The sequence below is a fragment of the Rana temporaria genome, chromosome 5, assembly GCF_905171775.1.
Source record: "Rana temporaria chromosome 5, aRanTem1.1, whole genome shotgun sequence".
NCBI classification, from domain to species: Eukaryota; Metazoa; Chordata; class Amphibia; order Anura; family Ranidae; genus Rana; species Rana temporaria.
Genome location: NC_053493.1, coordinates 33,657,278 through 33,684,882, shown reverse-complemented (window position 1 = coordinate 33,684,882; position 27,605 = coordinate 33,657,278). Strand labels below are relative to the sequence as shown.

The window sequence follows — 27,605 nt, the reverse complement described above, 5'->3', positions numbered from 1 at the left end:
AGTGTGTGTATGTGTATTCTGTGTGCATGTATACTGTGTTTGTATATTGTGTGTCTGTGTGTGTATACTGTGTGTGTATACTGTGTGGCCCCATAATCTATTGCCTGGGGGCCCCATAATCTCCTATTGCCCAGGGGCCCCATAACCTCCTATTGCCTGGGGGCCCCATATTCTCCTATTGCCCAGGGGCCCCATAACCTCCTATTGCCTGGGGGCCCCATAATCTCCTATTGCCCGGGGGGCCCCATAATCTCCTATTGCCCGGGGGGCCCCACGAGTTGTCAGTCTGCCCCTGGCCGGGAGCAGCCTTCACCATTTGAGTCTGAGGGAATCCCAGCCAGAGAACATTTTATAATGTCCAGGAAATCTTGGGAGGAGGATTCCGAAAGACTCCCTTCTGACAGTGCAATACCAGAAGCGGACCAAAATCGGCGAGCCTGTTAAACAGCAGAGGTATCCATATGTTGTTGATTGCTTGGAACTGGTCTAGGGTCAGAGGAAGAGCAAGAGAACAGTTGTCTTCCTATGTTTTTGTAAGCAAAACGAAAATACATCATGTGACCCATAACTGTGAAGAAAACTGAAATGAGAACAATGAGGCCAAAAGCCTCTGGGTTGGGTCCTAGGATCACCATGATGAAATGCAGCAGATCCAACAGGTTATTCATGGAGTTCTGGACGCCATTTATGGTGCCTCTTTCAGATTCCATCACATTTTCCTGAAGTAGTTGTATGATTGTGAGGTCAAATGACCAAAGTCCTGAAAAGAAAAGCATATTCATTCATTCATTCTATATACAGTCGTCATCTTGAATAATAACCTTTCACACATGTTCCTGACTCTGAAGAACTGTACAGTTTATTGCCTCTACCACAGTCATAGAGACACCTACCACTATGACTGGGTTAACATAAATCAGTTTACATGCCTATAAGAAAATAAGAGAACCCATGAAACCCACACAAACTTCGCAAGACCATGCAAATTCCATGCAGATGGTGACCCTGGAAATGAAATATGGTACTTAAATGCTGTAAGGTCACGGTGCTAGCCAGTGTGCTATTTATTTAAAAACCTCCCCAAAATAATCAGTAGACATGTGCAGGTTGTTTAGTTCCAAATTCGTTTTTAACGAATTTGAAAAATTAGTTAATTCCAAAATTTCTGAATTTCAGAATTTTCGGATTTCCGAAATTTCGAATTGCCGAATTTGAAAATTCTGAATTTTGGAATTTCCGAATTTTCAAATTCTGCATTTTTGAATTTCGGAAATTCAGAATTTTGGAATTTCGGAAAAACGAAAATTTGGAAATTTGAAAATTCAAAGGGTTAGGGTTAGAGGGAAAGGGTTAGAGGGATAGAGTTAGAGGGATAGGGTTAGAGGGTTATGGTTAGGGTTAGAGAGTTAGGGTTAGGGTGAGGGTTAGAGGGTTAGGGGTTAGGGTGAGAGCTAGGGTTAGGGTTAGTGGTTAATTCCAAATTCTAAAAATTTGGAATTTCGAAAATTCGTAAATTTGAAAATTCAAAAATTCATAAATTCGAAATTTCGGGAATTTGCAAATTCAAAATTTCGGGAATTTGTAAATTCAAAATTTCGGGAATTCGTAAATTTGAAATTTCGCATTTTCAAGAGTTAGAGTTAGAGGGTCAGGGTTAAGGATTAGGGTTAGAAGGTTAGGGTTATAGGGTTAGAGGATTAGGGTTAGAGGGTTAGGGTTAGAGGGTAAGGGTTGGGGTTAGGGTTAGGGTTGGGTGTTAGGGGTTATGGGTTACGGTTAGGGTTTCCCCTTGAAGAATAAAGCTAGGACTCAGAAATTGGAATAGGTATCTCCCCCAGAGGTCAAAGGTCAGAAGGCATGGCTGACCCACCCCAACCAAAGTGTACCGCCTTTCCCAACTAAGTCGTCTGACTTTACGCCTAGAATATGTAAATCAGCTAGATACGCCGATTCACGAATGTACGCCCGGCCGTCGCAGTAAAGATACGCCATTTACATAAGGGGTTTTCAGGCGTAAAGATAAACCACCAAATACATGGCGCAGCCAATGTTAAGTATGGCCGTCATTCCTGCGTCGAAAATTTTAAAATTTTACGTCGTTTGCGTAACTCGTTCGTGAATGGGGCTGGCTGTAATTTACGTTCACGTCGAAAGCATGACGATTTGCCGACGTCATTTGGAGCCAAGCTGACATATATTTATCGTTGTATCCATTATGTTCATGCCATGTGTGCATGTGTATATATATATATGAAATTACTTTTTTACTTGGTTCATACTAGAGGTTGACCGATATATAGTTTTTTTATATATAATTTTTGAGAAATCGGCATCGGCCAATTATTACCGTGCCCTCCCTTCTCCACACTCCGTTGGCAGAGCAGCCCGGCGCTTGTCAGAGCCACCGAGTGTGTGAAACTGACATGTAACTTAATGCAGAGAGAGAGGAGCTGTCAAAATTGAGAATTGGTGTCAGGGGGTGGGCGGGACCCAGCAGCTATCAAACACCAGCCAGCTTGTCAGAGCCACCCATCGCCCACCGCGATGGGATGCAATCTTGGCAGCCTACTACGTGTATGTGGCCCCGCCCCTTTCTTAAGCAGCCCAATAATTGGCTGGTGTTTGATAGCTGGGTCCCACCCATCTGCCAGTGCCAATCAGTGTAAATCAGTGCCACTTGCCAGTAATAATCAGTGCCACCTGCCAGTGCCTACTAGTGCCCTCTGTCAGCGCCAACCAGTGCCACCTGCCAGTGGTAATCTGTGCCAATCAGTGCCATCAGCCAGTGCCACCTGCCAGTGCCAATCAGTGTCACTTGCTAGTGTCAACCAGTGCCATCTGTCAGTACCAGTGACACCTGCCAGTGCCATCTGCCACTGCCAATCAGTGCCTGCCAGTGCCAATCAGTGCCACCTGCCGGTGCCAACCAGTGCCATCTGTCAGTGCCAACTATAGTTACATATGGTAGGTGAGGATGAAAAAAGACACAAGTCCATTAAGACCTCTATTTCATACTATTGTCACGAATAGTGTTTACTAATCATTATACCTCCACAAGTCATTAGCCTCGTTCAAAGTCCCACATTCCTTTCTTGTTTACCTGAACCAGGGATGGAGGCACATTCATTGTGCCTCATTTAAAGTCCCAAAATCCTCCCTCTCACTGATATAATCATAGATTAGTGTGTAAAGTACATGAACTCATATATATACTTTAGAAAAAGGAAGAAAGGAAGGAATGGAGGGAGGAAGGGAGGGAGGAAGAGAGGGAAGGAAACGGAGAGAAAAAGAAAGGAAAAATAAGCTATGAAAGGGAAAGAAGAAAGGAATACAGAAATGGAAGGACAAAAAAGGGACAAGGAAGAGAAGGGAAGAAGAAGGAGAAGGGGAGAAGGAAGAAGGGAAGGAAAAAGGGAGGCAGGAAGAAGGGAAGGAAGGAAGGAAGGAAGGAAGGAAGGAGAAAATAATCTTTACTTGCACATACCAACTCTGCTTGTAATGATCCCAGCAAAGAGCAGACTGACAGAGGTCAACGGGATGGAGACATCATGAGGTTGGGTGGTAGTTGTGTTGAAGTTATTCCATAGACTCTGTATAGTGCCTGTGAAGTTCTCTTGATGCACAATAGCTGAAGACACTGTGGAAACTGTCTGTCCCCCAAATAAATGAGTTCCAAGATTTTCATATGGAGAAACATTAAGATCAAATGGACTTCCAGGCATAAAGACTGACACCACACAAAGTACAAGGCTACAAAGCTGGGCTATTCCACATATAAAGCCGGTATGAACCAGGCCACATACCCGCCTCAACCAGGTGAAGGCCACAGTTCCCATTATACCAAAAACAGCAGATGCTCCCATAAGAAGGCTGAGAATGAAGGCACTCAGCCCTTGTGTGTAGGCATAGCCGGTCGTAATGCTGTCAAATCCGAGGACAGTCATGTAGAGGAAGGCTAGACCCATTCCAGCCCAAAACACTGGCTGCCTATAGTAGGCCACCCAGCCATCCCGTAATATGAGGAATGGTTCTGTCATTCTGTGAAAGCAGCCTGGCTCTACAGTCTTTTCAATTGATAACTCGGCTTTTTCTGCCATAAGGTGCTCATCTTCTGTAGGGTTCCCATGGTTGCTTGAGGTTGAATCTGTAATTTAAAAGAAAAAAATCAAAGATAGCAAAATATAAATTTAAATACTGTGTAGCGCCTGGTTACTTTCATAGCAGGTGCTATTGTAAATTTAGAAGGGGGTCAGATAGTTAATTGGCTTTGACCATGTTAATTTAGCCAAATTGTATAGGCTTCTGTTCAAGCCCTGGCTGTGCTGTGTGCCTATCCTTTTGTCTGGGGACTTCAGTCACCCCCAGATGGCAGGGGGCAGCAGTAGAATCAGGGTAGTGTGGATACTTCTCCTCGGCAACCAATCAGGAGGGTTGATCGCCTCGCTGTGCATGCAGGGAAGGGATATTTAAGGGGCAGACGCCATTGGTTCGGGGTCGTTGCCTCACGCCTTCCACCTGGGCAGTCGTCCCACCACCCCCGTATATGGCCCCCCTGGCTGGGGTGTGTGTAAGTGTTGCTGCATTCCTGGCTCCGGGACCACGTTGGTCTGGAGCGCCAATCTAGCAGATTTACAAGTGGTCCTGTGCTGTCTGTCCAAAGTGGAGGAAGCCGGTCGATGGAGAACCTGTCTGAGGGACACCGAGCATGAGGCTGGTGTCGCAGGAAAGGCCTATCTGCTCATCGAAGGACACTTTGTACCTGAGAGGCTGGACGGTGGTCGCATGTCAGTTATTGATGCAATTAAAGTTGTTTTGAAGGAGAACCGGGTGCTGAATCCAGATGAGAGGGATTTTAGACCGAGATTGTCTCCACCCTTAGGAGGGTCTGTGGCAGAGACTTTAACCTAAAGTTCCGAGTGACACTCTGGCTGCCAGGCTGGTGAGAGAGGCCTATCCAGATTCACTGTACCCACTCTGGCTAGAGTGGTGAAGAAGTTTTCTCGTTGGAAGCAGGACTGTTTCCGTACCAGTTAACCCTGAATCCGCCATTTCCATTTCTTCTATCTCTTCGCCTATTTCTACTTTTATCGTTTTTACCCAGCTGGGTAATAAAAGCACAGAAAAGACACCTGTCTTGAAGACATTGACTTTATTACAGTTGTCATCCAGTACCCTAGACGGCGAGAAGACAAGAGGTAACATGCCACCCAAATCAAACCAGCAGCTCCTTCGGGGGTAGTGCTACAACTATTTCATATTTGAAAGAGAAAAACAGGAAACAAAGCTTAAAGCGGTGTTCCAACTACAATCTATTTATTTGTTAACCCTTTCAGAAGCTTTTAAATTAGCATTTGTAAAATGTGTCCCCCGATGTCCGGATTTAATTCTTAAATAAAGTTTGTTAATCCTTTCTTGGCCGTTTTAATTTTACTTGTGGGCATGTGAAGCCCACAAGCATCCTGTTCCGGGATACGGTGCCCGTTCTCTCCCTGGTATCGCGCATGCGCATTTTTGTAGCGTCGTTGTTATGACGAGAAATGCCCCCTGTCGAATAATGCCCGGCCTGTACTGAGCATGTGCAGCGATTGCGTAGTATAGAGCCACCGAAAGCCACCGAACAGTGGAGTCCAATGTTCGGCGGCTTTCGGCTGCTCCGTACTGCGCAAGCGCTGCGCATGCGCAGTACAGGACGGGCATTATTCGACAGGGGGCATTTCTCGACAAGACACTGTCAACTAATCAGGTTGCCATCACAACGGGCGGCTGAAGTGCCCGCCTCGTTGTGATGGCAACGAAAGCCCTCTGCGCTGCCCACTGACTCCTGGGAAATGATGACACACATCTCCCAGGAGCAGTAGCGAGCGGAGACGCCGAGGGAAGTGACGTAAGGAGCCGTGGAGAGGAGGAAGATTTCAAGGGACCGCATAGAAACAAGCATTGTACATAGCATTGCACAGTAAATTACTTTTTCGGGGGTGGAACTCCACTTTAAGGACGTTCTGGTTATCTAAGCATCAAACTAAAAGAGACATTACCAACGCCATTGACATTCAGCTGTTTCAGTTCTTGTTCCTTCTTCCTTCCCGCCTTATGAGCCAAAGCTGGTGTCTTCTGGTAGACCTTCAATAGCACCAGGTACTCTATGCACATAGATGCAAGGTTCCACGCAGCAATGAAGGCACAACAAATCACCGAAGAACCAAAAGTTACAATCTGTCCAACAGCCATGGGAGCCAGGATGTTTGTCAGCTGGTCAATCCGCCTCATTGTAGCATTCATATCTGATGTGAATAAAGTTATATATTTTTAGCTACAACCAAAACCACAAATCCTGAAAGATGGCTTATTCCTAGTTTAAAATGCAGATTATTGTATAGGATCGTGTTGTAGAACGATGAGGCTCAGACAGGGGCGTAACTAGAAATCACAGGGCCCCATAGCAAAATGTTGTATGGGGCCCCCCCCTCCAAAAAAAAAATAAACTAATGCCATTGAACAACACATTACTACACTCATGTGGCACAGTACCCAAGCAACAGCTTATATTAATTTTGAACAGCAAAACAAAAATTTAAATAACCTGTTGGTGTGCCTTGAGGACTGGAGTTGGGAAACACTGCTCTAGACCTCGCTGTTCATAGTGTCCATGAGGCCCCATGCTTCCGATGTAGAGGTCCATGGTCTTTACACAATACATGATCCTGGAGGAGGAGGGAGAGGGGGGGGATAGGACAGAGGAAGGGGAGTAGAGGGGAAGGGGAAAGAGGACATAAGGAGGAGAGGGAGAGGTGAGAGAAAAGGAGGGGGCAAGAGGGCAGAAAGAGAACGGGGGAAACCGAGGGAGGGGAGGGAGAGAGGACAGAGAAAGGGATGGGGGAAGAGGACAGAGAGTAGACAGAGGGGGAGAGGAGAGAAGGAGGGGGAGAAAAGACAGGGGGCAGAGAGGATATAGAGGGGGGAGGTGAGAGTAGACACAGGGAGTTTAGTAGAGAGAGGGTGGGGGGATCAGAGCAGACAGAGAGATGTGGGAGAGGATAAAGAGAGGGGGGAGAGGAGAGAGTAGACAGAGGGAGTTTAGTAGAGAGAGGGTGGGGGGATCAGAGCAGACAGAGAGATGTGGGAGAGGATAAAGAGAGGGGGGAGAGGAGAGAGTAGACAGAGGGAGTTTAGTAGAGAGAGGGTGGGGGGATCAGAGCAGACAGAGAGATGTGGGAGAGGATAAAGAGAGGGGGGAGAGGAGAGAGTAGACAGAGGGAGGGGGGTAGAGAGAGGGTGGGGGGGATCAGAGCAGACAGAGAGATGTGGGAGAGAATAGAGAGAGGGGAGGGAGAGGATAGAGAGAGGGTGAGGAGAGAGGGGGAGAGGATAGATGGGGGAGATAAGAGTGAACAGAGGGAGGAGAGGATACAGAGAGTGGGCAGAGGGAGGGGTATAGAGAGAGGGTGTGGGGGAGATCAGAGTGGACAGAGGGAGGTGGGAGAGAGTAGAGCAGACAGTGGACAGAGGGAAGGGAGAGAGAGAGGGAGGGGAGAGGATAGAGAGAGGGCATGGGGAGAGAAGAGAGTAGATAGAGGGAGGGGGAGAGAATAGAGAGCAGGAGGGGGAGAGGAGAGAGTGGACAGAGGGTGGAGGGAGAGGATAGAGGGAGGGGAGGGTGGATAGAGAGAGGGTGTGGGGAGATCAGAGTGGACAGGGGGAAGTGGGATAGAGAGGATAGAAAGAGGGAGAGGGGAGTGTGGACAAAGGGAGGGGGAGAGGAGAGAGGGAGAAGAGAGAGTGGACAGAGGGAGGGGAGGATAGAGAGGGAGGGGAGAGAGCATAGAGAGGGAGGGGAGAGAGTGAGGGGAGAGGATACAGAGAGGGAGAAGGAGTGGATAGGGGAGGGATAGCGTGGACAGAGGGAGGGGGAGAGAATAGAGAGGGAGGGAGTGGATAGGGGGAGCTTAGTGTGGACAGAGGGAGGGGAAGAGGATAGAAGAGGGGGGAGAGGAGAGAGTGGAAAGAGGGAGGGGGAAAGAATAGAAAGAGGGAGGAGGATAGGATAGAGAGGAGGAGAGGATACAGAGAGGGAGAAGGAGAGGCTAGAAAGAGTGGCTAGGGGAGGGATAGCGTGGACAGAGGGAGGGGGGAGAGAATAGAGAGGGGGCAGAGAATAGAGAGGGAGGGAGTGGATAGGGGGAGCATAGCGTGGACAGAGGGAGGGGAAGAGGATAGAAGAGGGGGGAGAGGAGAGAGTGGAAAGAGGGAGGGGGAAAGAATAGAAAGAGGGAGGTGGAGAGGAGAGAGTGTAAAGAGGGAGGCGCAAAGGATAGCTAGAGGGAGGGGGAGAGGATAGAGAGAGGGATGGGGAGAGGATAGAGAGAGGGATGGGGAGAGGATAGAGAGAGGGATGGGGAGAGGATAGAGGCGTGGACAGGAAGGGGAAAAGGATAGAAGAGGGGGGAGAGGAGAGAATAGAAAGAGGGGGGTGGAGAGGAGAGAGTGGAAAGAGGGAGGGGGAAAGGATAGATAGATAGAGGGAGGGGGAAAGGGTAGATAGAGGGAGGGGGAAAGGATAGATAGAGGGAGGGGGAAAGGATAGATAGAGGGAGGGGAGAGAGGATAGAGAGGGAAGGGAGAGAGGATAGAGAGGGAGGGGAGAGAGGATAGAGAGGGAGGGGAGAGAGGATAGAGAGGGAGGGGAGAGAGTGAGGGGAGAGGATACAGAGAGGGAGAAGGAGTGGATAGGGGAGGGATAGGGTGGACAGAGGGAGGGGGAGAGAATAGAGAGGGAGGGAGTGGATAGGGGGAGCTTAGCGTGGACAGAGGGAGGGGGAAGAGGATAGAAGAGGGGGGAGAGGAGAGAGTGGAAAGAGGGAGGGGAGAGAATAGAAAGAGGGAGGAGGATAGGATAGAGAGAAGGAGGAGGAGAGGATACAGAGAGGGAGAAGGAGAGGCTAGAAAGAGTGGCTAGGGGAGGGATAGCGTGGACAGAGGGAGGGGAAGAGGATAGAAGAGGGGGGAGAGGAGAGAATGGAAAGAGGGAGGGGAGAGAATAGAAAGAGGGGGGTGGAGAGAAGAGAGTGGAAAGAGGGAGGGAGGGAGGGGGAAAGGCTAGCTAGAGGGAGGGGGAGAGGATAGAGAGAGGGATGGGGAGAGGAGAGTGGATGGGGGGAAGATAGCCTGGACAGCAGGAGGAGGAGGAGAAGCAAGAGTGAACAGAGGGATGTAGGTAGAGAGGACAGAGGGGGGGGGGGAGAGGACAGAGGGAGAGAGAGGATGGAGCAAGTGAGGAGAGAAGAGAAAGGGGGTGAAGAAAATAATGGGGGAATGGAAGGGGGAGATAAGAGGCTTAGGGGGCAGAGGGAGGGGGGCTGCTGACATGTGGTAATTGGGATATGTGGATACAGTGTTCAGTGGGTATCAGGATGTTCAGTGCTCCTCCTCACACTGCAAAGACACGTTATACTGAGAGTGAGAGACCCTGGACTGATACACTATACTTCCCCCTCCAGCCTCGCACTAAGTTAGTCCTCCACAGACATGCTGGACATTGTAGTCCCACTCCCACAGACTCCTCTACACAATGGGGCACACGGAGACCACCTTCTGCTCTTCACCTTGGTCCTCCTCCTCCACGACTAAAGGCAGCAGGACTCTGAGGGAGAAGCAACTTCTATCTCTCCCGCGCTCTCTGCAGTGCAATCTGGGAGTTGTAGTCTCTCTGCAGAGCACAAGCACCAGACGGCCAAGTTGAAGTCTGTGTGCCTGTACTCTGTGGGAGAACTACAACTCCCGCCATGCACTGGGGCCGCCATCGCCGACTTTAGGTGGAGCCTGGGACCCAGGCAGCCTGCTATTGGACGCAGGCAGCCCGAGCCTGCCCACCATCCACCCCAGGAACGATAGTAGCAATGTCACTTCAGCTCCTTCAGTCTCTGTCTGTCCCGCACAACACCTTGAAGGCAAATTAGGCAATCGCGCGATGGCGATCGCCTAATTAAAGAGCCGACTCTGCTCACCGGGCCCCACTGGGCTGCGGGCCCCATAGCGCCCGCGTGGGTCGCTATGGCGGTAGTTCCGCCACTGGGCTCAGACTGTCTCAAGGCACCGATGCTTTTCTAACTTAGGTCAACGGAAAAGAAAAGATTTTACCTGCTAGTTGGTTTTTGTCACCTTCGGCAACCACAACAACCCAGTCCCTCTGAATGGTGATAGACATGGCCGTACTTGCTAGATTGGCAACATCTGCTATTGAGATGACGAGGACGTAGCACAAAATCTATAAAAGAGAGAAAGATGACAAAAAGTATCTAGTATCTAGACTGGACGGTAATGTCTCTGGTTAGTTTTAATGGCTTCTTTTTTTTAGAACTGACTTTTTACAGTGAAAACTCAGGAAAAAACATCTGAGGTGAGAAGCCTTTTGAGTGACCATAGAGGGGCAGATCTCTCACCAAAATTTACAGATAGGGAAAAAGCTGACCATCCACCTGGAAAGTTGCCACAATCTTTGGCTGATACTAGAATAATGCCTCGTACACACGACCGGTTTTCCTGGCAGGAAAATTGCCACAAGAGATTTTGACAGGGGATCCCGGCCGTGTGTATGCTCCATTGCAGTTTTCCCAACAGGAAAACCGCAGGGAATCCCGGCGAGAAAAATGAGAACATGGGGCCAGATTCACAGTGAAGATACGACGGCGTATCTGCTGATACGCCGTCCTATCTCTGTTTCTATCTATGCGACTGATTCATAGAATCAGTTACGCATAGATATCCCTAAGATCCGACAGGTGTAATTGTTTTACACTGTCGGATCTTAGGATGCAATACCGCGGCCGCCGCTGGTTGGAGTTTGCGTCGTAAACCAGCGTCGCCGCTAGTCTAGTTTCCCGTCGCAAAGTTAGTCGTCGTTTTAGGTGCACTAACTTTAGTCAGCAAGTGTATTGCTGTCTAAAGTATGGCCGTCGTTCCCGCGTCGAAATTTAAAAATCAACGTCGTTTGCGTAAGCCGTCCGGGAATACGGAATTACGCTACACGCGTCGCCGTTCGAAAAAATGATGTCACGGCGCGCAATGCACGACGGGAGTTCGGAAACGGAGCATGCACAGTAGGTCCGGTGCGGGAGCACGCCTAATTTAAATGGCACACGCCCATTTAAATTGGCCCGCCTTGCGCCGGAGGCCGCTGGCGTAGGTTTTCATCGCAAGTGCTTGGTGAATCAGGCACTTGCGATGAAAAATTGCGGCGGTGTAACGTATCTACGATACGTTACGCCGCCGCTCTCCTATGTGAATCTGGCCCATGGTTTCTTTTTTAGTGCCGGGATTCCCGGCGTTTTTTAAGCCAGATGTTTTTCTATGGGGAAAGCCTGCGGTGGAGAATACACACTGCCGGGATTCCCGACCAAAGCTCTCATGGCAGTTTTCCTGCCAGGAAAACCGGCCGTGTGTAAGGGGAAAAAAGCTACCGAGCAGGTTCTCGGTTTTCCCCGTGGTTTTCCCGGCAGACTTTTTACCGACGGGAAAACAGATCGTGTGTACAAGGCATTAGGTCTACCTGCAGTGAAAGCACCAGGTGAAGAAAAGGAACAATTGGTTAATGGTTGCTGAGATATCCCAATGTAATACTTTCTACTGGTTTAAAGTGGAAATGAAAGCAGAACTTTACCTGTAACAACTTGATAACAAATAATGTTTATGTGGAACATACATTCCACATTAATAATTATGCCACCAAGATTAGTGTGTGCTTTAAATTGCTTCCAGTTTTTTCTTGGCAAAGTCCCCGAGCAGCAGTAAAGCTTTATGCCGCGTACACACGACCGTTTTTCGGGATGTAAAAATTAGGTCATTAAATGATCGTGTGTGGGCTCCAGAGCATTTTTCACGACGTAAAAAATGGGCATTAAAAATTTAGAACATGCTCACATTTTTAACGTTGTCATTTTTAACGTTGTCGTTTTTAACGTCGTCGTTTTTAACGTTGTCAGTTTTAATGTCGTAAAAAATGGTCGTGTGCTAGCTTTAACTACGTGAAAAAAAACGCGCATGCTCAGAAGCAAGATATGAGACAGGAGCGCTCGTTCTGGTAAAACTAGCGTTCGTAATAGAGATAGCACATTCGTCACGCTGTAACAGACTGAAAAGCACGAATCGTCTCTCACCAAACTTTTACTAACACGAAATTAGCAAAAGCAGCCCCAAGGGTGTTGTACGTCACCGTGCTTTTCTAGAGCATTTTTTTTTCACGATCGTGTGTAGGCAAGGCAGGCTTAACAATAATCGGGTTGAAAAAATATGTTGTTAAAAATTAAAAATGGTCGTGTCTACGCGGCATTAGACTGATCAGCTTCTAGTGGCTCAGATTTTTAGCACAGTGACAGAAAAATACCAAGAAAGGAGACCAACTGAGCATGTGCAGAGCAGGTTGACATGTAGCTGGATTCAGGTACATTGCCACATCTTTGCGGTGGCGTAGCGTATTTACACTACGCCGCCATAAGTTAGCTAGGCAAGTACTGTATTCACAAAGTACTTGCCTGCTAAGTTACGGCGGCGTAGCGTAAATTGGGCCGGCGTAAGCGCGCCTAATTCAAATTAGGCTGAGGGGGTGTGTTTTATGTTAATGGGGGGTGACCCGACATAATTGACGTTTTTTACGAACGGCGCATGCCCTGTCCGTGTACATATCCCAGTGTGCATTGCGGCAAAGTACGCCGCAAGGATGTATTGGTTTCGACGTGGACAAAAATTACGTTCAGCCCTATTCACGGACGACTTACGCAAACAACGTAAAATTTTCAAATTTCAAAGCAGGAACGACGGCCATACTTAACATTACTTGTCCAGCTATTTGATGGAATAACTTTACGCCTGAAAATGCCTTACGTAAACGGCGTATCTTTACTGCGACGGGCGCACGTACGTTCGTGAATAGGCGTATCTAGTGATTTACATATTCTACGCCGAACGCAATGGAAGCGCCACCTAGTGGCCAGCCTAAATATTGCACCCTAAAATACGACGGCGCAAGCCGTCGTATCTTAGATAGGTTTAAGTGTATCTCAGTTTGAGAATACACTTAAACTTAGGTCGGCGTATCTACTGATACGCCGGCCTAACTCTCTCTGAATCCACCTAATAGTGTATTACTGTATTTTAAACAGTATAGGCACTTATTTTTAATGTTTTACATAGCTATACCTGCAAAAATGGCCAGCCAGAAGTAGAACTTCCGCTCTTCTTATTGTCTTATTGTTATATGTCTATGTGAGGTGTCCTTTCCCACTTCCGGGAGTCCCTGCCACGGAGCCTAGATGTCACCGCGGAGCTCCCTCTTCTTTCCCCGGCTGCCGGGCCAATAGGAGAGAGGCCTCGCGCACGCGCAGTAGAGTTTCCAGGTACACTGCCGGGTTCCCTTACCCGCAATGGCGGCAGAGCACCCGACAGCTGATGGAAACAGCAGCTGCGGGTGCCGACATCGCTGGACTCTAAGAAAGGTAAGTGTCCATTTATTAAAAGCCAGCAGCTGCAGTATGTGTAGCTGCTGGCCTTAAATGTTTTTTTTTGGGGGCGGAACACCGCTTTAAAGTGATAATTAAGGTAAGTACTCAAGCCACCAAAGCGGATCACTGTGCATTGTTTGTGGACCTCCCCACATCCTCTGACTATATCTGACTGGATATTTAGGACTGTTATATATATATATATATATATATATATATAAAAATATATATATATATATGTGTGTATGGTTAAAAATAGGTCCTATCTACAATGTGAGAGGATTGTTGACCGCTATAATAGTGTAAATACATCTTTCTTTTCCTTTTCTTTTCTCTTTTGATGTTTTTGGCTTGATATGATTACGTTTGACATTTTTGTTTTTTATGTATTTTGTGTGTATGTGATTCTATAAAAAAAAAACTTAAAATCTAAAAAAAAAAAGGAGATAAAAATAAATAAAATAAAAAAACACAGCTTTAAATCCACATAGCCCAATTTTTGCATCATTGCTTTTACTGGGCTTTGCCCTTATACATAGAGCTATGTATGATTAATAAATAAGGACTAACCAATAGCCATCCTTGATACATGGATAACAGTTCAGCCTTGTACAGGAAGACCACCATCAAAACGATGCCACAGATCATTACAGAGATGTTCTGCACAGCCAGCGAAATCCGGGCTACTGTGAAAGGTTAAGAAAAAAACAGGCAAATTGGTAAAACTATATACAACACAATATTTAGATATAAAACTGTGACAGAACCCGCTGTCACTGTGTGTTTTGGAGGGGGCTGTGGGCTGGCCTCCTACCCGGGGGCCATCTTTAAGGCAGGGCAAAATGGGCAGCTGCCCTGGGCCCTGTCAGACTCTGTGTTTACATGTAAATAACTGTCATTCATATGTAAATAGCGTCAGCCTTCATATGTAAATAATGGAGGGGCATTCATATGTAAATATCGGCTGGATTCATATGTAAATAGCTAAAGGCCGGTGGCATTCATATGTAAATAAAGGCGGCAATTATATGTATATAATGCCCCTCTGCAGTGAGGAGATGATGTGCTGCAACCTCTAGCAACCAATCAGTGAGCAGTATTACTGTACAATAATCTCCAGCAACCAATCAACAAGAAGAAATCATGTGCTGTAACCTCTAGCAACTAATGAGTGAGCAGTATTACTGTACAGTAAACTCCAGCAACCAATCAAGAAGAAATCATGTGCTGTAACCTCTAGCGACTAATTAGTGAGCCGTAATGTGTGCTGTAACCTCTAGCAACCAGCCAGTAAGTGGTAATGATATGCTGTAAACTCGGGCAACCAATCGCAATCACTGCCTGATCTGATACAGTAAACTGATTTTAAGTCTAGCTGATATTTATTGTATGTCTCAGAGCGGGTGGAGAGCAAAATTGCATGGGGGGGGGGGCAAGAACATTTTTGCCCAGGGTTCAATCAACATTGAAGACGGCCCTGCTCCTACCCGTCACAGTGGTGGCAGCGGTGGGATGTCTCCTGCAGTCCCGGACATCCGAACCACCACCGGGATTCAAGATCCGGGCAGCTGCGGAGGACCGATACGGGGACCAGCTAGCATGAGAGCGGAGTTCGGGAGGAGGCTGCAAGGCATGTGGAAGCAACATCGGGGAACAGCGACCGAGCGCACCATGCTTGTCTGGGGGGGATGTGATTCACTGGCAAGAGATGCTAAGTAACGAGTGGCACCATCAGGGGAAGATCCTTCCCTCCTCCACAGAGATGTACTTGATGCAGTACCTGATGCGACAGGTGTTCCTGACTACCAGACAAGTGGAAGACGGAGCTCGGAAGATTGGTCCAGGAGGAGATGAGGCTGGACGCCAGCTACAGAGCCCTCCGGTTGTTCGCAGCTCAACTGTGGCCAGGTACAGCAGATGGCAGCCCGACAGAAGGCGTTGGCTATGGTGGCGTGGGGCTGCTCCATCAAAACATTTACGGAGACCCAGACTTTGGGAGCGATGGGGAGTGGCGGCTGAAAGACATCCTGGACATCCCCGAAGAGGCGTGTGACCTGGAGGAATTGGAGTTCCTGGCCGAGCAGGAATGGGAGCTCGAGATTGCCTACAAGGGGCTGTTTGACGGTGATCAGCAGCCTGGCATGGCTCCCGTTGCCTGGGACTGTCCGGGAGAAATAGCGGACAGTCGCGAAGATGGACTGCAGCCAGTAAAAAACGGGCACTTTTCTCCTGCCAGTAAATGCCAGTGACAGGAAAAGGCTGCCAGTAAAAAAGATGGCTGTGACGCTCGGCTCAGAACTGCGCATTCACAGTTTCCGGTCCGGAGCTGACCAAGACCATCTGCTACAGTGTTTGGGAGGTGCTGGCAGGGGGCTGGTCTGGCGGAGGAGGTGCCTGAGCATGTCATGTGATGTCATGGTGCAAGGGAGCCGAGTGGAGAGTCCGGAGCCTAGTATGCGGGTCTATGGGATGGGAACAATGCAAGCTGGGAGCGGGAAAGTCAGTTCTGTGTGGACTGGAGGGAACTGAAGGGACCACCTGGCGTGTAGGGAGATTGTCCCCGACTCAGGAGGGGACATGTTGTGTCGGTGAGGTGTCATCTGTGCTGCTGCACACTGCTGTCAGTGTCACTGTGAGAGACAATTTCATGTGTGTGCCGCCCATTCTGATTTCTTGCCCTCCTGAGTCCTGTCCCTGAGATACTTATTTACTATAATCAAAAATAAAATAAAAAATATGTTTTGCTTTCATATCTACCTTAAATCACCTTGCTAATTGCATATTGTACTTGTTTGTAACCTAAATACTGAAATTTGCACTTTAAACTGTAATTTTGCAACTTTTAGAAATGCCAGTAAAAACTTGGCTGTGCCAGTAAATTTTTGGTGTTGTGCCAGTAAATCTCAATCTGTAAGGTTGGCAACACTACAAGCTGTAAATGATCAACAACAGAGGTCAGGGCAGTCCGATATCAGTAGGTATAGATCAGGAATGGATGGAGGAAGGTATCACTTTGCACAGGCAAGGGAGCAAAAGGGATAAGTGCATTTCATTACAAAGTGTACTAGCTAGGGTGCCCCTTGCTTTGGTGCCCTAAGTATGCTGTACTTATTTTTCTTAATTCTTAACCCCGCCCTACAACCAATACTGATCTCTATTTATGATAATTAATTTTATGGTAATGGTGTCCTGTCAATATCTCCAACCCATCAGAAACTGCAACCACGTCACTTTCGGTTAATTTAAAACCTTAGTAATGTGAGATTTTGACGAATTGGTGGTTGGACACAAAACCGACAACCTAAAAGAGTTGGTACAGGAAGACTGAGCTGTTTTTAAAAGCACAGCGGCTAATGAGGACAAAGTTGACGCCGCCTCAAAGGCGGACATTTTTTTGGCTGGTATCGGAGCAGAGTAAGAATCTCCGCTCATAATATCCTGCACTGGACTCTGTTTGGTTGCTAGTGTTGTGTACAACCACCAATTTGTCAAAAACTCCAATTACTGCTGGTTTTATAGAAACTGGAAGTTAAGAGGTTGGAGTTTCCGCCCCCTCTCTCCTGCACCCGTCAATCAACAATAGACAGATTCATGCATTGCATGAATCTATCTATTGTTGCCGCTGCCCACTATTCAGGTGTCCGGCCCCTTGTCGAGCGCCGGCCATCTGAATTACAGCGGTGGGGGTGTTTTGGAAGTCCCTGATTAGAGCCATAGGCTCCAATAGGCTTCCTGATTAGAGTCTGTGGGCTCTAATAGGCTTTAAAATTGTTAAACAGCGGGCACACTGCTGTGTTAGGAAATCACTTCCCCAACACTGACCCACCACTGCCACCCCGCCTCTCAGGTGCACCGGGTCTGGTTACCGGTCACCTGATTGGCTGAAGCGACAAGAGCTGTAACACAGCGTCACTGTGTCATAGCAGAAGACGGAAGAGGACGGGAGAAGGGAGAAGACATCGAGGACAGCTTTGACCGAGACAGGTAAGTGCCGGGTGGGGGGGCATACTGGTGGCATTTGATGGGGCAAATCTGGCAGCACACTGGCGGCATTTGATGGGGCAAATCTGGAAGCACACTGGCGGCATTTGATGAGGAAAACTGGCAGCACAACGGCGGCAATTGATGGGCACACTGGCGGAATTCGATGGGGAAAACTGGCGGCACACTGGCGGCAATTGATGGGGCAAACTGACAGCACATTGACGGCAATTGATGGGGCAAACTGGCAGCACACTGGTAGCATTTTATGGGGCAAACTGGCAGCATACTGGTTGCAATTGATGGGGCAAACTGGCAGCACACTGGCGGCAATTGATGGGCACACTGGCAGCACAATGGGGGCAATTGATGAGCACACTCGCAGCAATTGATGGGGCACACTGTCGGCAATTGATGGGCACACACTGGTAGCAATTGATGGGGCACACTGGCAACAATTGATGGTTACAGTACCTGCGTTTGATGGCACAGTGGCTGCGTTTGATGTTTTTTTTTTCTGTTTGTTCCCCCCCCCCCTCAAAAATTTGAGCACCAGCCGCCACTGCTGGTCTCATATTTTTTTTTCTACCTTTCAGCCTGGGGTTTTTGTCCACCCACGCTCCAATGATGGCTCCAAGCAGGAGAACAGAGCCGGCTGCCACAAGCCCATAGATGGCAGTCAGAAGTAAACTGTTTCCATACAGCTCTACTAGGAAGAGAGACACAGCAAAATTCCACATACGATCCCCCTGTAAAGGAAAAATAATGGATAAAATCAGTGCACAAGGAAATGTCTCTGCTACAGAGGGAAACTAAGAAGCTGTGGTGAGGATTAGTTCAGAAGAGGTGGCAGCGGTGGAAGGGGTTTTGGTGGGGAGGAGGCATTTTTAAAAATACAATTGTCCTTTAAGGAAAAGTTTAGTATATTCTCACTGATTCTATTATCAATCCAATGTACACATTAAAATCCAACTCCAGGCTTGGGATTTCCACCCCACCCCCATCTCCCGTTCACCTAACCCCAACCCTATATTACAGGGGGCAAATAAGGCAGCTGCACTGGGCATGTGCAGCACACGCATGTTTCTGTTTAATGGCACTCATGCCGCTCTAGCCTGAGCCCCACCATTCCGCCTTTCCCCAAAGTGACGCTTCTGGCCTCGGTAGCCAAATATATATGCATGCCAATATTTGTGCAGGAGGCCAGCTTTTGGCTCTAAAAGCATCACTATGGGGGATGGTCAAGGTGCCTGCACAGCGTAATGTTTACATGCCACCACCCCGTGGCTGTGGACATGCAAGGGGGTAAAAGTGTGAAGAGGGATCCCTTGGGAACCACTACTTGCTGGTGTTGCTTACTCCTAACCCCTGGTCTCCATGTGATACTTACTCCTGACCTCTGTGCTCTGTGTAATGCTTATTCCTGACCTCTGCTTTCCATGTGTTTGTTACTCCTGACCTCTGCACTCTGTGCATCACTTACCTATGACCTATGAACTCTGTCCTTCACTTACTCCTGACCCCTTCACTCTGTGTGTTGCTTGATCCTGGCCTCCGAAATCCACGTGTTATTAACTCCTAACCCCCTTTGTATTCTGTGTGATACATATTCTTGAACTCTGCACTCTATGCATCCCTTATTCCTGATCTCTGCACTCTGTGGGTTACTTACTCCTGACCTCTGCTCTCGCAGAATTATTTACTCCTGACCTCTGCACTCTGCGGGTTACTAACTCCTGACCTCTGCTCTTGCAGAATTATTTACTCCTGACCTCTGCACTCTGCGGGTTACTAACTCCTGACCTCTGCTCTCGCTGAATTATTTACTCCTGACCTCTGCACTCTGCGGGTTACTAACTCCTGACTTCTGCTCTCGCTGAATTATTTACTCCTGACCTCTGCACAATGTGGGTTACTTACTCCTGACCTCTGCTCTCGCAGAATTATTTACTCCTGACCTCTGCACTCTGCGGGTTACTAACTCCTGACCTCTGCTCTCGCAGAATTATTTACTCCTGACCTCTGCACTCTGCGGGTTACTAACTCCTGACCTCTGCTCTCGCTGAATTATTTACTCCTGACCTCTGCACTCTGTGGGTATTTACTCCTGACCTCTGCTCAGGCCAAATTATTTACTCTTGACCTCTACACTGTGTGTATCATGCACGTTGCTTCCTCCTGACCTCTAAAATCTGTGTTTTTTACTCCTAACCCCCTTTGTATTCTGTGTGATACATATTCTTGAACTCTGCACTCTATGCATCCCTTACTCCTGATCTCTGCACTCTGTGGGTTACTTACTCCTGACCTCTGCTCTTGCAGAATTATTTACTCCTGATCTCTGCACTCTGTGGGTTACTTACTCCTGACCTCTGCTCTCGCTGAATTATTTAATTCTGACCTCTGCACTATGTGGGTTACTTACTCCTGACCTCTGCTCTTGCAGAATTATTTACTCCTGACCTCTGCACTCTGCGGGTATTTACTCCTGACCTCTGCTCAGGCCAAATTATTTACTCTTGACCTCTACACTGTGTGTATCATGCACGTTGCTTCCTCCTGACCTCTAAAATCTGTGTTTTTTACTCCTACCCCCCTTTGTATTCTGTGTGATACATATTCTTGAACTCTGCACTCTATGCATCCCTTACTCCTGATCTCTGCACTCTGTGGGTTACTTACTCCTGACCTCTGCTCTCGCTGAATTATGTACTGCTGACCTCTGCACTCTGTGGGTTACTTACTCCTGACCTCTGCTCTAGCTGAATTATTTACTCCTGACCTCTGCACTATGTGGGTTACTTACTCCTGACCTCTGCTCTCGCCAAATTTGTGTGTACCATGCACCTTGCTTCCTCCTGACCTCTAAAAAATTTTTTTTTACTTCTAACCTCCTCTGCTCTCTGTGTGATACATGTAGCGCCTGCGTACTTTCAAGTACCGGTGCTATTCTAAATTTAAGGTGGATGAGAGAGTTAGTTAGCTGTCATCCAGTTGATTTGTTCAAACTGGATCTCTGCTTTAGCTGGGCTGTACTGTGGGCTCATTCTGTTGTTGCTGGGGTGTTATACCACCCCGGAGCGACAGGTGGCGGCAGTGGAGTTCAGACTAGGGTGCCTCTTGCCAGCAGTCAATGAGGAGGGAGTTTCCCTCGCGGGGCATGCTGGGGGAGGGTACTTCTGGAGCAGACGCCAGGAGGCGGGGGCTTGTTCCTGGTGTGGCACCCACCTTCAGGGTGACCACACATCACGGCTCCCCGTGCGAGATGGCCTACCAGGCCGAGGTGTTCCTGGTTCCGGGACCATGTCCTAGATTCCAGATTCCAAGCAAATTTGTCAAACACTGGTGTGGAGGAACTCGAGGGTACTTCAGAGCCCTGACCTCAACCCTACTAAACACCTTTGGGTGACCCAAAATGCTGATACAGGCCTACACATTTAACAACAGTACCTAACACCAAAATGTTCTTCTGGTTGATTGAGCACAAATTCTCACAGGCACTCCAAAATCTTCACAGAAGAGTGGAGGCTGTTAGGGTGGGAAATGTTACCATCCATATTATTGGCCATGGTTTTTGAAAAGGACGCCCAACAAGCTCATATTGGTGTGATGGTGAGGCGTCCGGAAACTTTTGTCCATATAATGAGCATTAAACCTAAATCAGGGACATTTGAGAGGAACAAAGGGATTTGGCCCCAAAACCAGTACTGTCCTTTCTAATGAGGGACAGTCAGGCACAATACTGTCCTTTCTAATGAGGGATAGTAAGGCACAATACTGTCCTTTCTAATGAGGGATAGTCAGGCACAATACTGCCCTTTCTAATGAGGGATAGTCAGGCACAATACTGCCCTTTCTAATGAGGGATAGTCAGGCACAATACTGTCCTTTCTAATGAGGGATAGTCAGGCACAATACTGTCCTTTTAATGAGGGATAGTAAGGCACAATACTGTCCTTTCTAATGAGGGACAGTCAGGCACAATACTGTCCTTTCTAATGAGGGATAGTCAGGCACAAAACTGTCCTTTCTAATGAGGGACAGTAAGGCACAATACTTTCCTTTCTAATGAGGGACAGTAAGGCAGAATACTGTCCTTTCTAATGAGGGACAGTCAGGCACAATACTGTCCTTTCTAATGAGGGATAGTCAGGCACAATACTGTCCTTTCTAATGAGGGACACTCAGGCACAATACTGTCCTTTCTAATGAGGGACACTTAGGCACAATACTGTCCTTTCTAATGAGGGACACTCAGGCACAATACTGTCCTTTCTAATGAGGGACAGTCAGGCATAATACTGTCCTTTCTAATGAGGGACAGTCAGGCACAATACTGGCCTTTCTAATGAGGGACAATGAGGCACAATACTGTCCTTTCTAATGAGGGACAGTAAGGCACAATACTGTCCTTTCTAATGAGGGACAGTCAGGCACAATACTGCCCTTTCTAATGAGGGACAGTCAGGCACAATACTGCCCTTTCTAATGAGGGATAGTCAGGCACAATACTGTCCTTTCTAATGAGGGACACTCAGGCACAATACTGTCCTTTCTAATGAGGGACACTCAGGCACAATACTGTTCTTTCTAATGAGGAACACTCAGGCACAATACTGTCCTTTCTAATGAGGGACAGTCAGGCACAATACTGCCCTTTCTAATGAGGGACAGTCAGGCACAATACTGCCCTTTCTAATGAGGGATAGTCATTCACAATACTGTCCTTTCTAATGAGGGACAGTCAGGCACAATACTGTCCTTTCTAATGAGGGACAGTCAGGCACAATACTGTCCTTTCTAATGAGGGACAGTCAGGCACAATACTGCCCTTTCTAATGAGGGATAGTAAGGCACAATACTGTCCTTTCTAATGAGGGACAGTCAGGCACAATACTGTCCTTTCTAATGAGGGACAGTCAGGCACAATACTGTCCTTTCTAATGAGGGACAGTCAGGTACAATACTGTCTTTTCTAATAAGGGACAGTAAGGCACAATACTGTCCTTTCTAATGAGGGATAGTCAGGCACAATACTGTCCTTTCTAATGAGGGATAGTCAGGCACAATACTGTCCTTTCTAATGAGGGACAGTCAGGCACAATACTGTCCTTTCTAATGAGGGATAATCAGGCACAATACTGTCCTTTATAATGAGGGATAATCAGGCACAATACTGTCCTTTCTAATGAGGGACAGTCAGGCACAATACTGTCCTTAATCATGAGGGACAGTCAGGCTCAATTTTCACATTGGTAACCCTTGTCAGGCTCATAGGACATATACAATGTATAGCTCTTCAGACCAAACTGACAAGGAAGAACTTATATTCTTACCCAGGTCGACAGAGAGTGTCCAAGATAAATTAGAAACTTTGGGGACGTCAAGTACTCAACACAGGATCCTGCAACAAAAAAGCGTGTTAGGTACTCTAAAGAATACAAAACCTCAAGGATCTCATATATATATATATAGTCCTGGGCTACTCAGTTCTATGAAGAAGAGCAAAGGGTGGAAAACTTACAAAGCTAATCAGAATTCATTACCTCAGGGAATTTAGGACAAGGAAGGGTTAAACTTCTGTACACGACTTATTTTGCCTTATGGAAGGTCTTTCTGCAAATGATGCTGCACACATACCTGTGGATCACTCACTGTGTTCATTCATAGCTGAAGCATAGTAAACGTGAATGAACAGGAGGCTGCTCAGCACAGATTAAGGCCCCTTTCACACTGGGCGCGGGAGGTGCGCTGGCGGTATAGCGGCGTAATTTTTAGCGCCGATATACCGTCGTTTTTGCCACGATATTCGGCCGCTAGAGGTGCGGTTTTAACCCCCCCCGCTAGTGGTCGAGAGGGTTAAAACCGCCCGCAATGCGCTGCTGAAGGAACTTGACTGGCCTGCACAGAGTCCTGACCTCAACTCGATTGAACACCTTTGGGATGAATTAGAGCAGAGACTGTGAGCCAGGTCTTCTTGTCCAACATCAGTGTCTGACCTCACAAATGGGCTTCTGGAAGAATGGTCAGACATTCCCATAGACACACTCCTAAACCTTGTGGACGGCCTTCCCAGAAGAGTTGAAGCCGTTATAGCGGCAAAGGGTGGGGCAACTCAATATTGAACCCTAAGGACTAAGACTGGGATGCCATTAAAGTTCATGTGTGTGTAAAGGCAGGTGTACCAATACTTTTGGTAATATAATGTATAAAGTATAGATACATACACACATACACATAAGTGTTTAAGCTTTGGTGTGCACATTGTAATGCAATAGGCTTGCACACACTTATGGTCTCCAACTAACCCTATCTATGTGGCTGATTTAAAGTGGAGGTTCACCCTAAAACAATTATCTAACATTACATCCAACATACTAACGACATGTCCAGTATGCTGGTATTTTTTTTTTTTTCGCCGTACGTACCGTTTAATTGTTATTTTCACCCCGGCTTCTGGGTTCTGATTCCTGCGGGACTGGGCGTTCCTATAGAGAGCTTAGATGATTGACGTCTTGTGAAAAACTTCCCATGGCGCATAAGGCGCATCAATAGTTTTCCGTAAATAGCCGACCTGCGAGTCGGCGCTATACGGCGCCTGCGCCCACCGCGTAGAGCTGACTGCGCAGGCGCCATATAGAGCCGACTGGCAGGTTGACTATTTACGGAAAACTGGTGACGCGCTTTATGCGCCATGGGAAGTTTTTCACAAGATGTCAATCATCCAAGCTCTCTATAGGAACGCCCCAAGTCCCACGGGAATCAGAACCCGGAAGCCGGGGTGAAAATAACAATTAAACGGTACGTACGGCGAAAAAACAGCATACTGGACATGTCGTTAGTATGCTGGATGTAATGTTAGATAATTGTTTTAGGGTGAACCTCCACTTTAAATTGAAGGTTCAAGTGGCATTTAACCACTTAAGGACCGCCGCCTGTACATATACGTCGGCAGAATGGCACGGCTGGGCAGATGGATGTACCGGCACGTCCTGTACATCTACCCAGCCGTGGGTCGCGGCGCGCGCCCGCGACCCAGTCCGAAGCTCCGGGACCACGGGAACTGCGGACACGATCGCCGCTGGTGTCCCGCCATAGGTCCCTGGAACTGAAGAACGGGGAGAGCCGCGTGTAAACACGGCTTCCCCGTGCTTCACTGTGGCGGCTGCATCGATCGTGTCATCCCCTTTATAGGGAGACACAATCGATGATGTCACTCCTACAGCCACACCCCCCTACAGTTGTAAACACACACTAGGTGAACCCTAACTCCTACAGCGCCCCCTGTGGTAACTCCCAAACTGCAACTGTCATTTTTTCCACAATAAAGAATGCATTTTAAATGCATTTTTTGCTGTGAAAAAGACAATGGTCCCAAAAATGTGTCAAAATTGTGTGAAGTGTCCGCCATAATGTCGCAGTCACGAACAAAAATCGCTGATCGCCGCCATTAGTAGTAAAAAAAAAAAATTATAAAAATGCAATAAAACTATCCCCTATTTTGTAAACGCTATGAATTTTGTGCAAACCAACCGATAAACGCTTATTGCGATTTTTTTTACCAAAAATATGTAGAAGAATACGTATCGGCCTAAAGTGAGGGAAATTTTTTTTTTTTTTATATATTTTTGGGGGATATTTATTATAGCAAAATGTAAAAAATATTGCATTTTTTTCAAAATTTCAGCTCTATTTTTGTTTATAGCGCAAAAAATAAAAACCGCAGAGGTGATCAAATACCACCAAAAGAAAGCTCTATTTGTGGAAAAAAAAGGACGCTAATTTTGTTTGGGAGCCACGTCGCACGACCGCGCAATTGTCAGTTAAAGCGACGCAGTCCCGAATCGCAAAAAAGGGCCTGGTCCTTTACCTGCATTTTGGTCCGGGGCTGAAGTGGTTAAAAAATCGACGTGTGTAGAACCCAAAGTGGCAGCAGCATATCTCAGTACAGACTGTATGTGTCCAAATAGAAGTTCTCATGTGGCTTGTCTTTCTAAAAGTTATGTCGCATACACATGATCGGAAATTCCGATAAGAAAACCGTGGATTTTTTTCAAACTTGTGTTGCATACACATGTCACACAAATCTTGTCGGAAATTCCCGACCGTCGAGAACGCGTGACGTACAAGACGTACGACGAGCCGAGATCAATGAAGTTCCATAGGCAGTTCGGAACAGACGAACGGATTTTTCTGTCGGAAAAATAGAGAACCAGCGATCATTTTTCGGCATGAAAAAAAACAACGTTTTTAAAAACGTCATTTAAAATGATCGTGTGTTGGCTTCACATCGTTTTTTGGCTTCTGAAAAACGTAAAAAAAAAAAATTCGAACATGCTGCATTTTTTAACGTCTTATTCGGGTTGTCAAAAATTATCGTGTGTGGGCAAAAACGTTTTAAACCCGCGCATGCCCAGAAGCAAGTTATGAGACGGGAGCGCTCGTTCGGGTAAAACTACCATTCATAATGGAGTAAGCACATTCATCACGCTGTAACAGACAAAAAAGCGCGAATCGTCTTTTACTAACAAGGAATCAGCTAAAGCAGCCCAAAGGCGAATAGAACTTCCCCTTCAGAGTGCCGTCGTACGTGTTGTACGTCACCGCGCTTTGTTCATCATTTTTCAAAAACGATGGTGTGTGGGCAACGTCGTTTTTAATGATGAAGTTGGAAAAAACGTCATTTTTTTGGACATGCTGAAAAATTAAATTTTTTTCATGCCGAAAAACGATCGTGTGTACGCGGCATTAATCTTTTGTTGGCGGAAATTCCGACAGCAAAAATCCGATGGAGCCTACACACGGTCGGAAAATTTCCAACCAAAAGCTCACATCGCACTTTTCTTCGGAATTTCCGATCGTGTGTACGCGACATAAGGAAGAACCATTGTACTCACCAGAACAGCCCATACATTTCTGCTTCTCTGCTGTTGCCATGATTTTTTACGTTTAATATCGCTCTTTATAAATTCTTCGCCACCGTCGCACTGCAGTAGCATACAGTCCTCCACAACGTGAAATATAAAGTGGAGAATGATCAGCGCCTGCATTCCTTCAATTCTTTGCAGATTTCACTATTATAGAAGCTGAATGTGGAAGCAGAGCATCTTAGAGAGTCCGGAGGAGCATGGTACAGTGTGAACACCTGGCCTGTCGCTGTCATCTGCACACTCCTGTCGCTCCTGTTTTATAACATTCCTGGTCCTTGCTGCTCTGCTCATGACTTTTCTGCACACGCTTCCTCCAATTCACAAGGACTGCTCACATGACGACGGTACAAAGCCAATCACAATCCAGAGATTTACATGTGAACGCCCAGCTGAGCCTGCCCTGTACACAACTATGCAATACATACAGTGACAGCCTCAGGCAGAGGAAGGTTTATAAATTACCAAGTGATCTTATTATTATTAGATTGTAAGCTCTTCTGAGCAGGGCCCTCTTAACCACTTCCATACCGGGCTTTTATACACACATCCATACCGGGCCTATTCTGGCACTTCTCTCTTACATGTACAAATCATAATTTTTTTGCTAGAAAATTACTCAGAACCCCCAAGCATTATATGTTTTTTTAGCAGACACCCTAGGGAATAAAACGACGGTCATTTAAACGTTTTATCTTGCACGGTATTTGCGCAATAATTTTTCAAACGCCTTTTTTTTGGAAAAAAATTGTTTCATGAATTAAAAAAATAACAAAACAGTAAAGTTAGCCCAATTTTTTGGTAAAATATGAAAGATGATGTTACACCGAGTAAATCGATACCTAACATGTCACGCTTTAAAATTGCGCACACTCATGGAATGGCGCCAAACTTCGGTACTTAAAAATCTCCATAGGCAACGCTTTGAAAATTTTTACAGGTTACCAGTTTAGATTTACAGAGGAGATCTAGTGCTAGAATTGTTGCTGGCACGCTAACGCACGCGGCGATACCTCACATATGTGGTTTAAACAGCGTTTACATATGTTGGCGGGACTTGCGTGTGCGTTCACTTCTGCGCGCGAGCTACTGGGGACAGGGGCGTTAAAAATTTATTTTTTTATTTATTTATTTTTTTTACATATTTTTTAATTTTTTTACACTTTTACTACACTTTTTTTTTATTATCACTTTTATTCCTATTACA

The 27,605-nt window shown here is 46.9% G+C and overlaps 1 protein-coding gene across 1 annotated transcript; it reads right to left on the bottom strand.

Moving 5' to 3' along the window:
- Nucleotides 1-231: 231 nt before the first annotated feature.
- Nucleotides 232-26,781, bottom strand: LOC120939916 (solute carrier family 40 member 1-like). Its single transcript, XM_040352345.1, has 8 exons — nucleotides 26,369-26,781; nucleotides 22,808-22,875; nucleotides 18,061-18,220; nucleotides 14,061-14,176; nucleotides 10,135-10,261; nucleotides 6,036-6,281; nucleotides 3,485-4,144; nucleotides 232-760 (listed from the first exon to the last, which is right to left on the bottom strand). The coding sequence occupies exons 1-8, from the start codon at nucleotides 26,406-26,408 to the stop codon at nucleotides 441-443; spliced, it is 1,737 nt and encodes a 578-aa protein (XP_040208279.1). The 5' UTR covers nucleotides 26,409-26,781; the 3' UTR covers nucleotides 232-440.
- Between the last annotated feature and the right edge of the window lie 824 nt (nucleotides 26,782-27,605).

Coding starts and splice junctions, on each gene's coding strand:
- LOC120939916 (XM_040352345.1), bottom strand. CDS start 26,408: ATGGCAACAGCAGAGAAGCAGAAATGTATGGGCTGTTCTG. Junction 18,221..22,807: donor GACACTCTCTGTCGACCTGG/GTAAGAATATAA, acceptor TTTCCTTTACAG/GGGGATCGTATGTGGAATTT. Junction 10,262..14,060: donor TGTATCAAGGATGGCTATTG/GTTAGTCCTTAT, acceptor TCTCTTTTATAG/ATTTTGTGCTACGTCCTCGT.